At 42.1% G+C, this 16,497-nt stretch overlaps 1 protein-coding gene across 1 annotated transcript; it reads right to left on the reverse strand.

Moving 5' to 3' along the window:
- Positions 1 to 1,052: 1,052 nt before the first annotated feature.
- On the reverse strand, positions 1,053 to 15,652 carry foxk2a (forkhead box K2a). The gene is made up of 9 exons (XM_041974067.1): positions 15,158 to 15,652; positions 12,915 to 13,109; positions 12,689 to 12,830; positions 10,316 to 10,462; positions 5,708 to 5,901; positions 5,434 to 5,621; positions 5,039 to 5,296; positions 4,114 to 4,311; positions 1,053 to 1,367 (listed from the first exon to the last, which is right to left on the reverse strand). Exons 1-9 carry the CDS (start codon positions 15,451 to 15,453, stop codon positions 1,198 to 1,200), a joined length of 1,788 nt encoding a protein of 595 aa, XP_041830001.1. The 5' UTR covers positions 15,454 to 15,652; the 3' UTR covers positions 1,053 to 1,197.
- Positions 15,653 to 16,497: the final 845 nt, after the last annotated feature.

Raw genomic sequence — 16,497 nt, forward strand, 5'->3', positions numbered from 1 at the left:
GAACAAACACCGATCACTTATTTTTCCTGGTTGAACACAGAATACAATCTGAATAGACTCGTTTTTTAAGTTGCCTGAACAGAAGAAAAGAATCCAGCCAAGGAGACCGCCAACTTTAACACAAAGGTAATAAACAGCCGACAAGGAAAAAACAGATAAAAATGCAAAACAACAACAATAATAAAAAAAAGAGAACTAAGTTTAAGTGCAGCACTGGTCAGAATCATATAGCGTAGTTTTCTTCAGTTCCATATTCAGATAATCTGCTCTGGTACATTAGTTTCTAGATCCGTAACATGCAAGCTCCATGACGCGTATGCTCAAGTACACATGGGAATATACTTTTTATTTCTAAGGATATTTGTAAAATATGAAAAATCTGTTGATGTACAGTGATAAAGAAATGTAATTTGCATCACTGAGCAGAAAAGAAGAGCATCCACTCCATAGTGTTTTCTTTAGAGGAAAAAAAGACTACATTCATGTCACTGAACACAGTTCACGTACAAAAAACAACAAAAATATTCCAAAAATACCATGTTGAGATGTTTTACATGTTCTCAAAGACCGCACTTACAGTGTTTCGTTATTTAATTATTACTAGATAGTATCTGTGCCTCGGAAACGGAGTAACACTCAGAAAAGATCCAAAGATACGACGGAATACTGCATATCTACTCACGACTGGGTTAGGTAGGTCGACGTGGAGGCTAGCTGCCGAAGATGGGAATGTCCACATGTCCACACACTCTTCCCTTTGTGGAATACACTACTGGTGATGTCATTTGGTTGCTTTTTCCAATCAGACACACGGTTAAGCGCTCGTCTGTAATGCTACCAGGATGAACCTCCTCCTCCTCGTTCTCCTCGCTCGTGTTGAGTCGGGCTGGTTGTCTTTCGGCTGGAAACCGGACCGTTTGTTGAACATTTCTCCTCCTTTCTGTGCTTCTTCTTGCTCTCTGGGTCTCAAACGTCGGCCATTCACAGTCATCTCGCTTCCTTTTTTTTTTATTTGGTCTTTAGTTTTTGCATTTATTGTTCGTGGTCTCACACATGTGGAAGAGAAGGTGGGAGGGAGGTTTGCACATTCTGAAGTCCTTTTTCTTTTTGGCACCTTGGAGAAGATGACGACGCTGGGTGGGATGGAGGGGGAGGGGCCGTGGTGGAGCCTGGAGGGGGACAGCAGGGCGGGGTGGGCTACTTGTCGCTGCCGTCTCCGGCTCCGTCCGCGGTGCCGTTGTTGCTGGCGGCCACCTCCGTTTTCACTCGCTTGGACTCGGGCGGCTCCTGCAGTTCTCCGTTCTGCCGCTTGGTGGGGAGGGAAGCTGAGGCCGAGGCGTGGGCCGCCAGGAGATGGAGAGGGTTCGCTGGTGAGACAAAGAGAGGGTGAAGAGTGCCGCAACGATTTATTACTTAGTAGGAATAAATGCAAGGTTTTCCCTCACGAGAGACAACTAAAGCTACGTTCACTCTGCAGGTGTTAAAGCTCTATTCCCATTTCTTCCTTTATTTTTTGTTGCATGGTTGTTGATATTAGAATTTAATGCAACCTTCATCAGATTCCAGTGTGACCCGTCTACGGGCTTGAAGTGACCCACATGAACATTTTTAAATCATTGCATTGACTTTCTGTGTGGCAGCATTGATTTTAAGGCTCTTCTAATCGTTTAGAAATGCCTTAATGGTCTTGGGCCTTCTTGTTGTTTGACCTGCTTTTAAACTATGAGGCCTCCTGGATCCTGTAGTCCTCTGGTACTTTTAATGCTTTTACAATTTTAGTACCACATAAGTGGCCTCAGTTGGATTTGTAAAATATTGGATTTATGGAGTTTAGACGATAATAAGAAGATCAGATATGGGTGACATGGAAAAAATTCTGATTTGAGCCACTTTTATCTGCAGCGTGAACTGAAGACGCCGGTTCTGGTTCAGATGGTCACTGAGTCATTAAATGTAGGAACAGTTTATGTGAAACTGTCAACAGAGAAAACACACGTCGGATCAGTGTGTGGGACTGATCCGACATATCGCAGCAAGTACATCGCAGTAGGGCACTTGAGTTTTTAGAAGGAGTCTAAGTATGATTAACCAGCAGATGGGCAGAAGACATTTGGACAGAGTGGCGTAAATACTGTTAAGGTACTAAAAAACCAGAGCACATTACTCCGGTCTTGGCTTTGCTTCATTGGCTACCCGTTCGTTTTAGAGTTGATTTTAAAATTCCTTTATTTGTTTTTAAGTGCCTCCACAGTCTCGCCCCACCGTATCTGTCAGACCTCCTGCAGCCCTTCACCCCGTCACCTTCCCTCAGGTCAGCAGACGGGTCACTTTCGACTGTCCCCTCAACCGAGAGGAAACTTCGAGGTGACCGAGCCTTTCCTGTAGCTGGACCCAGACTGTGGAACCAGCTGCCTCTTCACCTTTAAATCACTGCTTAAAACTCATCTTTTCACTTTGGCTTTTCACACTGGTTGAGATGTTGGTTTTTGACTGATGGTTATATATTTATACTGGTTTATTGTATATGTTTTTATTTCGTTTTTACTGTTTAACTGATGTATTTTGGTGTGAAGCACTTTGGTCAACTGTGTTGTTTTAAAAGTGGTGTATAAAGAAAGTGGAGGTGGAGTTATTTCTGTAACAGTCCGGTTAAATGTTGTTCATTTTACAAGAAATCACACAAATACTACTTCATACGTCAGCAGTCCATCCGGTTATTGAGACTTATTTTAGATTTTAGAGGTAATAATATCTAACCATCAGCCACCCGGTTAGGCCTCATTTCAGGGTTGAGGGTGGGACACCTGTCCCTGTTCAGCTGATACTCAGCGACAGATGCCTCAGCATGACGCCATCTCAGCGCCTTTCTTAAAGTTTAACCAAACACGAGTCAGAAACTGGAGGAGAATGGCGTCATCCAACAGTTTGTGTTCTTTCTTCTTGGCGGTGCTTTGTAACGGCATTTTTTTACAGATTTAATCAACAAAAGGAAAACCTGCTTTGTTTTTATGCCAGGTTGCACGTGAAGTGACTTTTCTCAACCAATCAATGGTTTGCAGTGTGTCAAACTCCACCCTTTCAGGTCAGATCGGTTACTGGTACCCCAACGGAAGGGTCCCAACAAAGTAGGACAGGTGGGGTCGGATATTAGCGTACCCTCACCAGTTATCGCATATGGAAACACAAAAAAATGTGTCCTGCCCTGCACCCGTTGTGGAAACGGGGTTCAGAGAGCAGGTACCAGTGTTTACCCTCAAACTGTGATTAATCCAGACAAAACAAAATACCAGCAGGAAGGAGATGGTGGTGGACTACAGGAAGCAGAAAGGTAGCAGCATCCTGCTGAAGATCAACAGTGATCCAGTGATTTCAGGTCTGAACCTCCATCCTGAGGATTTTTTTATTTCTCAGCAGCACCACCTCCTGGTGTGGGAGCGGTACTGCACATGGACGCAGCGCTCCACAGTGCAGGACAGCTACACCTGGAGTTTTTTCAGGTAAACGCACTTACTGAACTCTGCTGCTCATCCCATAAATACATTTTCTGTACTAATGTGGCTCCATTTAAAAGAGAAATAACTTTCCAACTGGAGATGATTTACTGTTACATCAAAGAAATAATCCACGTTAGCATTTTATTAAAATCTATTTTTAAAAGTTTACATAAATCTTGTTGTTAGTTGTTTCTTAATTTCTTTTACTATTTTTAACCATCAAGGGTCTGAGCCCATTTGATTTTGCCTTTAAAGACAACAAAAATGTTTACGGTCTCCATGTTTGGTATCTTTTTTCTAGCGTGAATTCACCTCTATGACCTGATGACTGTCTTTTCATTTTAATCTACTTTATTAACATACTGGGTGAAAAGATTCAGACATTAACTCTGTATTGAAAACCTTGTCGGATCAGCTGATCCCACCTGGAACTCCTGATAATTAAACTAGGATATGTCCGGTTTTATGTGGTGTATCCACACAAAAGTTTAAAACCTGAACTTTGGTGAAAGCAGTGCTGTGGTCTACAGACCTCTGACGATAAAAAGATTGAAGCGTGAACGGAGCATCCGTTACTCAAACACCGGCTCCTGTAAAGCATGACCTGTGTGAGACTCACCTGAGCTGGCAGCGGTACTGACAGGCACCAGGTGAGTCCCGTTCTGTGTGATGGCCTTCACCGGGAGCTGATGCTGCCCCAGCGGGGCTTGCTGCAGGATGGTGACGGTGGTCAGCGGAGCAGCCTGAGAGCTTTGGATGATGCGGCTGACTCCACCTAAAGAGGAAGCTGTGATGGACGGAACCGGCTCCACTTTTACTGCAGGGAGGAGGAAAAAAATACAAAAAACATGACTGTTCTGCGTCTTAGCTTTTTGTAAAATGTAGTTTTATTCAGAGACTATCTGGTAAATCCACAATAACCCATGATAACAGCATTATTTATCACATTTCATCATAAAAAGATCACTATATGGTCTACTACCACTACTATGTTGCTAAGAGACCTCTTTTTAGATGAAGCCACTTCCTGTCAGACTTTCCACCAATCAGAGAGCTTAGATTGATGGTAATGTCCAATCAGGAGCAGCCAAAGACCAAAGGCTTGGTCACTGTTGATCTGAAGTTCTGTTAGTAATTCTGCTTTCTTCTTCTGGTCGGCCTTTTTGCTGCTATATCTATTCATACATTCATTTTACAACATTTTAGCCTCATAAACTGACAGCTGAGGCGGGAAACATCATGTCTGAGGCTGACTGGGATTAAAAAGCTGAGCTTCTACCTGCATTTATACAGTTAAAAAAACAAAAAACCGTCTTCTTCATTCTTCACAAACTTCTCCTCCGTCCCACCAAGGAGGACCTGACGTAGAATAGCCTATGTTTACAGCTATTCGCCGCGTCTCTGCTCTACTGCATGTCTGCTCAACTTCTGATTGGTTATTAATGTGTTTGTTTGGGAGCGAAAGCTGCGTTCCTCTTACACCAGCTTAGTTAGCTTAGCTTTTAAACTGGAACACAAAGCCCTGCATCTCTGTCTGAAGGCACCTTTCATCTCTTGGTGCTCCCCTCCTCCGTTCTCCTGAGGTTCTGAGCTCGCTGCTGGAGTGGGCTGCCCGGTAACGGTCGCCATGGTGACGGCTGGGATCTGGTGGACGACGTGCACCGTCTGCATGACGGGAGTGGAGCTGACCGTTGTTGCGACGATGGCTGGCGTTGCCATGGTGTATGTCACAGGCTTCATGGTAGTTTGAGGCATCTGGCGCTGCACGGCGATCAGCACTGGCTGGTTGCCAAGGGGGGAGCCTGGTGGAGGTGAGGGGGGGGGGGAAGAAAATTTACTGCAACCATTGTTCAATCAGACAAAAATGGAAAAAACGTATTCCAACTTGTAGCCAAACGCTGGTTGGACCGGTGGTGAAGCTGGAGGACTCGTGTCGTACCTGGGTTCTGTGCAAAGCGGGCCTCCTGAATGACAGCTAGTTTGGGCTGGACTGTAGCAGGGGGTGGTGGGGTTGGCTCCGGCTCCACAGGGACTGGGGAACCTTCCCTGGACAGGCTGTCTGGGGTCTGGACGCCACTGGAGTGGGCAGACAGCGCCCCCGTGTGGTTGGGAGAAGCCGGGGCACTCCTGAGACATGAGAGAAAGACCTGGTTCATTAGTACCACATAAAACCTGCCACACAGCTGTACAGTTACCATGACAGCAGGGGTCACCTGGATGAGAGGGGCCCTACGGGGGTCCGGAAGCAGGGCACCCCCCTGGGCCTGCGCTTCCTGAAGGCTTGGTCTATCAGCTTGCCCTCCGAGGCGGGGTCGATTCTCCAGAAGGAACCTTTGCCCGGCTCCTCCTGGGAGCGGGCCACTTTGATGAAGTACCGGTTCAGGGACAGATTGTGGCGGATCGAGTTCTAACAGAAACAATAAAAACACGTTTATAGAAATAAAACATCTCGATATTTTAAACAGAACCTGGTAGTAGTGCTTTACGTCTATGACAAGGAGGCATCTTTGTACCGAGATGTTTAGGAAAAAACAACAGGAGAAGCATCACTGTTGCTCGGCTCTGCTACAAAGTGTGTCGCTGGGAGATTTGATGCTAACCAAATACAAAAGACAACAACCTGCTTTATGTTCACAAAAATAAACAAATAAAAGGTTTGCAGATCATCAGCATCCAATAGGAGTGACTCGGTGATCAGCAGCCCAGTAGCATAGATCCAAATTAAAAATATAGACCAAACATGGACACATAATCACATGCAAGACATTTTTCAGTAAGAAAAGGAGGAATTGTTTCCATTTTCTCTGCTTTATTGTAATCAGATGAGGAAAATGTTGCGATCTAAAAAGGCGTGGTGTGCTACTACGACAGACTGGTTGTTATAACTCAGCTCTAAAGATATTTGGTTTAAATAGGAGGAAGGTTTCTACTATATCCTGACTTAATGTCTACAAACAGAAATGTATTCTTTCTTTCTTTTCCATGATGGAAACATTTTAAAGACAGGGCTCGAAATGCGTGTTAGAATAAAGGTGCATCGGTGCGCATGGCAAAAAGAACAATCTAGAATAACCCGCATCTGTGGAAAATTAACTTTAAATTCAATCTTATAAAATTGTTTAAAAACCAAAACATGCATATAAAAAGGTGCTTTTAGTTTTCTTTGGTCTTTTTTTTTTATTAATGCTAGGCAACGATTTAAACTTATAATTCTGATTATCACATGGTTGCACAATTCAATTATTCCAAACTGGTTGACTGAAACCTCTATATGCACAAATATACACAACACTTATCTGCAAAAAGAACAAGCTGCTTTTCACAGCAGTTCTCTCTTCATGCAGCAGCAGTTAAAATATTTTTTTAAATCTCAACTTAAATACATAAAATAAAATACTTATAACAAAGGAGGACGAAAATTTCAGATTTTTTTAGTTAAACGGTAACAAGTCAGCAGCATGACAATTTAAACCCTAAACCAAGAAAAAATATAGAGATAATTATATTTTTTTCTGGCAGAAATCTTTATGTGCCCCTTTGACAAAATGTAAAAAAATAAATAATAATTTGGGATATTTACCATTTATTACTCTGTGATGAAATCATGCACTTATGCCCAAGTTGATATTGTGTGATGAAATCGTGATCCTGTATTTAAATAAAATGACTAAAAAAACAAAAAAAAAACAATTATATGCACTGCACTAGCACTACATGACAGCACCTGGGTCCAACTGGACTCAAAAGCGGTCTGACTATCACTTAATTATGACGTCCCATCTTGTTTGAATTCATGCTTGTGTTGTTCTTCCTCTCAAATGTAAGTCGCTTTGGATAAAAGCGTCTGCTAAATGACTGTAGAATAGAATAGAATAGAATAGAATATATCTAAATTGTTGCAGTGCAAAAGGTGTCCACCAGGGGGCAGAAGACAGGAATCAGATTGCGTTCCTCAGGGCTTTGAGCAAGTTTTCACCATAAAGGGCCGGTTGTTCAAAAATCCAATTTTTTTTAAATGGAGAATCACGTAATCCGCCTTACTTTTACCCCGGTTGTTCAAAGGAAAACAGGATTGGATCACCCTGATCCATAATCCTGTTTTTCAGGATCACGAAATCCGGATTTCCAGCATGTAGATCAGGCTTCGCTGCGGCCATGTGAAGAACAGCAGGTAGAAGAGACGGTTTACATGCTTTGCAAGTGGAACCATCGGGAGCATGTAACTTCATACGTGCATGTATTGTCCTGCATCACTCTGCGAGCATCTCCCCCTCTGTGACATGTTAATGACGCACCGCGTGGACGTACCGGACCAACCTCGTCATTCTGTCAGAGACGTAGTGAGGGATGCAATCGTTAGAAATTTTTTTTTATTTGACAAGTTCTCTTCTTATTATGTAGTGATGAATAACAGGAAAACTGAATATTTTATTTGTGTTTATTATTGGATTTGTTTGGTTGTTTATTTTGTGAGAATATGATAATGTCATGTTTTTATTTTTACTACGCTAAAAGACTTAATAGGAGCCTGTCCCTATGTCAGTTACTTTATCACTGTAACGGTTAATTCAGGTGTAAAATACAAATATAAGCATATTTACCGAATAAAGAGTTCTATTATTTGACCAGCTGTTAGGATGTACCGCAGTTTCTTTCTGAAATCCGCCTTGTAATCCTGCCCTCTGTTGGGATCAGGATAATCCTGTTTTTGTGGATCAAAATTATCCAGATTCTGCTCAAAAGTTTTGAACAACCCAAACTGAGGGTTTTGTCTGGATAACAACCAGGATTGGATTACGTGATTCAAGTGGATTTCGGAATCCGGATTTCCGTTATGAACAACACATTTTCAGGATTTGATCCTATCCGAAAACCGAAATCCGCTTGGATTCCGTTTGAACAACCGGCCCACAGTGAGGCAAAACTGTATCTGTCAAATATAACACACACGGCAGTAAAGGGGCAAAGATGTGAAGCGGCTTTCTTTCTAAACACAGAAGAAACAAAATCTGACGGTGAACTTCAGCCATCAGGTGCGTTTCCAGCTTTATCCATACCTGCACAGGTGCACTGCTCCAACTTTATGTGCACTAACTTGCACATGCACGATATTTTGAGCCCTGAAATCTCAGCATCCAGTATTTGGTTCAGTCTGTTTTTGTTCAAATGTCCGATTGTTTTTCATTTAAACATCTGACTGATCAGGAAGAAAGTGGCTGTTAAATCAGCCGTGCTCATGTGGATCAGTGGACCTTGGATCGAATTAAACTGTATTGTGGTAGAATCTGGATTATCACTGGTAAAAATGTGCAGCATGATCAAAGTTGTGATTTACACCACACCTGTCTGACCGCAGGCTGCTTTTGATCCTGTCCAGCCTCTTATAAAGAAACCCCGTCCTCTGTTCTGTCCAACTTCAGGCCTTTTTCTGACCTTACCTGTCTTTCAAAAGCCTTGGAGGAAATCGTGCTCATGCGGTTGCAGGCTTATCTAGCTTTTAATGAGGTTTTACAGAAGCTGACCTGGTTTTAGGTAATGGATTAGGAACTGAAACAGTACTTTTATGACTTTTGATGACCTTCTTTTAAACCGCTGACTCTGAATGTCCAGCTGTCCTGGTCCTTTTGGACTTCACCACAGACACGATTGATCTTCAGACCCAATCCGATCTGGATTGTTTGGAGTGGTGTGTCGAATTAAAGGCCGTGTTTTAAACTGAGTTTGTTCTTATTTGTCAGGTAGGGCCTTTTCTGTCCATCTTCACGAGTACACCCCCCCTTAGTTGTGGAGTCCCACAAGGATCTATTTTAGGTTGTTTCCTTTTTCTTTATATATGTTGCTGCTGCGGTCTTCATGTGACAAGCATGAGATTTCTCACCTTTGCTTTGCAGATGATGTTCGATTTATATCCCCTTACAATCAGAAGGTGATTCTGTAACTAAACTCCTTCATTGTCTGAAGGATTTAAATGATTGGATGAAGTTGAGCCTTAAATAAATCTAAATAAAAAAAGTGATATTTGGTAAATATTTGAATGGGCCCTGGACCACTTTGTACTGGAAGATTTGGACTCCGACGTTAAAAAGGTTAAGAAGTCCTTGGATTCCTGCGGTCGGAGCGGAGAGGGACCCCTGAAAGACCTCGTGGTTAAAAAGCAGCTTCATTGTTCTTTGAGCTTTTCCTAAGTGGTTTATAGGGGCCCGCTGCTGCCATGAAGGGAAGGTTTGCATCAAAGTGGCATCTGTATGAATTCCAAGATGCAGATTCTGATGAGCTGTTACTCTGATCAATACAACGACATCTGAATTTGGGATGTGTGTGTGTGTGTGTGTATGTGTGTGTGTGTGTGTGTGTAAACTCTGAACTGCACCACACTGACCAGGCTTACGTAAGGAGGCAGTTTGAAGTTTGTGTTTCCTTGAACCAGCATCAGTTACAGATGAAGTTTTGCAACAAACGAAGCACAAAGTCCCCCTCCCCCTTTCACGATGCAGGTCTACGCAACACACCTTTGACCCCCGTTGGAGCCATTCATCACTCCTAACACACACTCTCCAGTTTGCAGTTTAGGCATGACATTGCATTTTTCCTGCTACAGACATCATCACACCTCCTCCGATTCACCCAAAACCCAAACATCCTTCATTAAATGACAGAAAGCTGGAAATCCAGTCTAGCGAGAAGCATGAAGCAGCAAACTGAGAGTGTTTGTGCAAAAGAGTTGAAGAAAAAAATTCTAATTTGGATCATTTCAGCACAAAGTAACACACCTTTATGCATTTAGCTTTAAAAATGAGATGAAGCTTGAGATAAACACCGACCTGCCAGCCTTTATCAGCTGTTCTGTAGTAAGGATAGTTCTTGGTGATGTGGGTGTATATTCCATTCAGTGTGAGCTGCTTATCTGGAGCCATGGTGATAGCTTGGACTATTAGCTGTGCATATGAATATGGTGGTTTGGAGTCGTCCTGCAGAAGATAAGAAACATAATTAATGTGCATATGAATAGTTCATAACTAGATCCTCCTTGAAATAATGTCCAAACATCACTTTAAAAAGAGAAATTAAATATTTTACAAAGGTAAGTGAGGGGTTAACTCCTACCTGGGGTACACTTGTATTATATTGTGGATGTTGTTATATAATAGGAATATTGTGTATAGTGGCATCATGTTCTTGCATTATAGAAAATAAATACAGATGCTTTTGTTTTAATCTATGATACAAAACTAGTAACTGGTAACCCAGCTTTTATATTTTAACTAATTTTAACCCACTTTTCCCAGCGTTGCTCTTAGCAGCTCATTTTATTACATTTTAGGGATTACTTTTTGATAACTACCCCAGCACACCGATGGTTGTGTAAATGACTGAACAATAAAGAGGTTTAGGAGAATGTTATGGTAGAAATAAAAACAAACTAAAAGAGCTAGCTTCACTGGACTGAATGAAACTAAACATTTTAACTGTGAAATGGATCAAGTGGCTGTGCTGCTTCTGGAAATTTCCCTCCTCTGGATTTATGTTTAATCTTTTCCATTCCATTGGAATTTCTTAGAACGTGGCTCCTCGTTGGCTTTATTATAAGCTCAACCAGCCATAAGCATTTTATTCTCTTTATACAGGGATGTCTCTCGTGTCAGTAATCAGTATTTCTTCTCCATGGATCTTCCAGGACATCCCGCCGGTGCAGATCAAAGCTTCGAAGCGAGCCTGCTCTGGTTTTCCAGTATATTCTCCCGCTGATGCTTTCAGAATGAGAAGCAACGTTTTCATGTTTTCTACACGCGTTGACTTGAGTTTCTTCACGTTTTTAGACAACTTCCGTGTTGCTCTGGGCTTCTAAGGCCTGGTGCGCACATAAAGATTATCGGGCTGTTTTTGTCCTGATTTTGCTGCTTTCCGACCGAGGACGGCCAACGCCAGATTATCTTAAGTTTTATAAGATTTTCCTATAAAATGATCCTAACATGATCATGTGGTCTGAGTTGTGTTACGAGCAAATTCGTCCCAACAATCGGCTCCGAAACGGGTCGTGGCCGAGATCAGAAGTATTGAACATGTTCAATATTTACGACCAAAAATCTTCCCGAGTCGTGACTGCGTGGAGGGTGAAGTGGAACAGAATGTAGCCAATCAGAGAGCGAGCAGACTGGGGAACAAAGGAGGATATAAAGTTCGTGTTCACGCCGTCTCCGGTCTGGTATTTTTCAGTTCTGGCTTTTTCTGTTTACAATAGTCCCAAGACCACCATCATTCCCTCGTCTTGTATCCTCTTCCATGCTGTGTGTTGTGTTTCCGGTTGTTGCCATGGTTCTTCTTCTTCTTTATTTTTAGATTACGTTTGATCACACAAGATCGGAGGACTAGATTGTAGATCGGTTGGGGGACAGCATCGTTATGTGTGTGTTGTTCTGTGCTGAGATTATCGGAGCCACCACACACAGGACCATCAACACTGTTAACGCCTGGTTTTTATCTTCACGTGTGAGGTCTCCACCAGATAGAAAATCTAATCGGATTAAAAACATCTTTGCGTGGACTTATCCACCGCTCAACTTCTGGAGGAGACCTGATTTCCATCAGTTCAGATGACGTCACACAGACGGAGGGCAGCAGTGATCAAAATTCATTCAGCTCTCATCTACATATTTTTACGGTTTCCTCCAGCTGCTTTTCCCTCATTTCCAGTTATTCCTGCTACTATTTACCTGCTATCCTCACTAAACCAACTCCAGCTCAGCTGCTTTGTGGCGCCACCGTGCATCAGAAACGTCTTCTTGGCTTTATTCCAGCCATAGAGGAGCATTATTTTTCTTCTTTTCACACACACATAGAGCTTTCTGCTCACTGGTTGATCTTTGGCTGCTCCTGATTGGACGTTACCGTCAATCTAAAGCAAGGAACTAAACCCCACCGGGTGCTGGAATATGGCTGCCACTGCTCCTAGTAAATGTAACTGGTGACAGGTGATGAAGAGGACTAAATTTGGTATGTGTGATATGTACTGACAGTTTTCTTCTTTATATATTTATATTCATCCCTTATACAAACATGAAAAACTAAGTAAGCATATGTAGTTTATTTATAGTTGCTTATATATTTATAATAACAGCTTATATCTTCATATTTGACACATATAAACTGCAACAATAAACCCTGTTTTATCTGACTAACAGCCCTTCTGCTCTCACCTTTGGACTGTCTTCACCTGACGCCTCCTTGTCGTTTTCTGATTGGGAGTTGTCTCCTATGAGTTCGGAGGCGAGAACGCGGCTCGTCCTGTAGCTGGACAGCCCCGCCCCCCGCGGACTTGACGGACAGGAGTTCGCAGCGCTGCAGAAGCGGATTGAAAATGAGACTTTAGAGTTGGGACAAGGGCGGACGCAGATTACGGTGAGAAAGTTAAACGGCTCCTACCTGATGGTTCCGGTGGGTGAGGGCAGTGGGCTCATGAGGTGGGCGATGTTGTCGGGAATGTTAATGGTCAGCGGGGAGATCTGGGGCTGGACGGGCTTGACCGGTGATTCCGGCACGTTCCTCGGCTCCTTCTTGTCATTAGACAGGGCTGTGAATGTGATCTTTATGCTTGTGCTGGGGAAGCGGAAGCAGCACCTGAAACAAGGGAAATAAACATAAAGACGGATTTAAATTCATGAAACGATGAACCTGGTGATGGGAGCTTATTTCGCTACAAACTGCCTGGCAACAAGCAGGCCAAGTCCAAATGAAGCCCAGAGAGGAGCACTGAGAGTCAGCTTCATGTTTAAATATGGACACACACCAACACCATTATGTAACAGATCATGTCTAACACGTCTAATTCACTATTAATGTGGCGGCTATATTTGGACTACATGCTGACACCTAAACGTGACTGATTACAATAATGTGGACATTAATAGTTGCTGTATTTGTTTAATTTACAACACAAAATCAGTGAAAGTTGGGAAATGTGGATTATTAAAATGACAAAAAACAAATTATATGTTTATTATTGAAAAACAAATAAAATACTTGGAAAATAGAAGCGTGGTAATTCATAGATTTAATTTGATTTTAAACAAAATAAACCCAAGATATTTCAGATTTTGTCTCATCACTTGCAATTAATTTGATAATTTACATACTTTTTTGCATTTTAAAACTATTGAAATGAGGTCCCAACACAGTCATTGAGGAGCAAGGACGAGCAGAGGAGCTTCAGTTTGTCCACCAACCTGTGAGAAAATCATTTAACTGTTTCTCAAACAATGACTGGGAGGATTTGCATATGTCTGGTGTTTACAGGGATTATTTATCATTAAACCATTCAAGCAGTCCAGAGGGATTTCAGTACAGGAGCTAAAGCTGGAACCAAGCTGGGTTCTTTAATCCCCCCTTGCATCAAGAACCTTCATTCATCAATCGACCAATCCGTGAGCGTGATCTTTTTAGGAGGATAAGGGTAACTGTGTGGTCTGAACTGGTCATTTCATATTGCTGTTTTGAGTCATCTGTCTGTTTACATTTACATTTCTGTGATGGCAGCATTAACGCAGAAGGGCTTGTTGAGATTTTAGCAACATCTGCTGCGTTCAAGACCACAGTTTTTCCAGAGCGTACATGCATTTTTAACCAGATACAGCAAACCTGCATTCTGCACACAGCAGAAATTCGTGGCTGAGGAAGGAGAGGGTATGGCTACAGGACCAGCCCAAACAGCAACTCCATCGCTGCACACCTGCAACTTGTTTGCAGGGAAAATGAGACCAAATGTCATCAAAACGTACTCAGTCCTCGTGGTAAAAGCTCTACTGTACCAGCTTTTTCCAAATGTGTTGCCGGTACTGTACAGCATGCTATATGTAAACGTAAGAATCAATACATTTGTGTTTGCGTTTTCCATCACTATCCCAACTTTGTTTTTCTGATTTGGGTTTGTAAATATAAAAATTGATTAGTTTGAGTTTGGGGAAAGAAAAGAGACTGACAAACAGAGCAATGTAAACATACAGATGACTCAAAGGAGCAATATCAAATGACCTGAAACACAAATATAGCTCCGTAGATAATTTAGTAGCCTAACTTACATGCCTATTAAATATGTTTTAGATTAATTAATAACCCCACATTATCTTCTTTTAAGTAAAACAAAATAACTTTGCTTAGCTCAGCTAGAAACGTTGCTAGCATGAAGGGTGGTATCACCCTATCAGTCTAATGTTTAAAGTCAGTGAACACAAACACTGAAGAACAAGCTTTACGACAGTTTTCAGCTTGTTTAAAACACACCCAGCAGCAAATAAATTAACATTTAACATTCCTTCTGTATTTCAACGCGGTGCACTACAGTGCAAATAACACCATAAATGCACCACCATATTAAACTGGGAGAGAAAAAAAACATAAAAAAGTACAAAGTCCAGGTTGATCAATGAGGCTCATTACGCTTCTGTTTCTCTGGTAAAACGCGCTCGCACAGGCAGCATGTGTGTCATGGAGCGTTCATGTGTTCATGTGACGTTGTTGGTATACACACGAACCGCACGTATCACGCTTGGTGCTGGTTGACACAGCACGTGCACAGCCGCTGCGGGCTAACAAAACAATAACAACACAATAAGCACATGAATGCAGAAATTCTCAGATTTCTTTTCACATCAAGCAAACCTTAAACTTACATTCGTGGAAGCTGGAGAGGTGGAGCCCCTCTCCTCTGGAACACCCCATCTACAAACACCCCGTTCTTTCCAAGGCACCGGAGATAGAATTCCCCCGTTCCTGTGCCATCTTCTCCTGCGGTGAAAATTTCGAGGTGACGCCGGGATATAAAGCTGGAGTGCCCCATGCTGACGTCCACCGATCCCTGAGAAGAGTTCCGACCGATGGTCACCGACCTTTTCTTCATCAGATACTCGAATTCTCGGCCCTCCAGCCGGGCTATCGCCGACCCCGACATCCCGCTTACCACCGCCATCTTCCAATGTGCCTAATAAAGATTTGGAGGAGTGTGCTGAAAGCCAATGTAGACGCGGATGCAGGGAATTAAATTTGTGATATTTTGGGGAGTGGGGGTCAGTAAAATAGGGAAGGGGGGATCCAATCTCACACCGTGGATAATTTAGCTAGGAACGTGCCAGACCGGGGACAGAACGGATCCGACCCACCACGGTGAAGAGGAGGGGGTGAAAAAAGGGGAGTAGCAATAGCCAATCAAAAGCAGCCAAACCGGCGGAAGTCTTGTGACAGATAATCATTTCCACCAATCAGAAGCTTGTCTGGGTAAGCAGCTGTATGGTGTTTACCAATGACAACAATAATAGAAATAGCCGTAGAAAGTAGAGGTTGGTTGCAGAGCAGGCTGACACGCAGATGTACGGAGGGATACAAACCATGGCGGCAAAGGAGCGGAAATGAAAAGACTTTAGTTCTCAAGACGTGGACCGGCTGTCCCGTTTTCTTTCATTTCAATACACATAATTAACAAACTGTTTCTCTCTATTACTCTATTTTATTTTTCCACAAGATCACATACAAAACATTTGAATGATGAGGGCGGATACAGCCTGAAGAGTAAATTAAATATGAAGATATTAACAGAGAGAAAACAATGAAGAGGGTGTGCCTTGCAATACTTGGCACAGAATTGTGAAATAAACTTCATGAAGAATCTAAACACGACCCAGTTTAAGAAGAAAAAGAGAAAAAGAAACTCTAATAATTTAATTAAAAAGTGAGAAGAAAAAGAACTAATGTACACATATACAGGCATACAGGTGTGTATGAATATGTATATGTGTTATATATATATATATATATATATATATATATATATATATATATATATATATATATATATATATATATATATACACACACACACACACACACACATGAAAAAGAAAGAAAATGTGCTGTAAAAAATATGATTGATTCAATGTTAACTTTCTAGATACAACTCTGGCTCAATGAGTCCATTAGTGGCTTTCTAAAGGAATGCTTCTAGGTTATTATAGTAATA

Source organism: Melanotaenia boesemani, chromosome 21 (genome assembly GCF_017639745.1).
Source record: "Melanotaenia boesemani isolate fMelBoe1 chromosome 21, fMelBoe1.pri, whole genome shotgun sequence".
NCBI classification, from domain to species: domain Eukaryota; kingdom Metazoa; phylum Chordata; class Actinopteri; order Atheriniformes; family Melanotaeniidae; genus Melanotaenia; species Melanotaenia boesemani.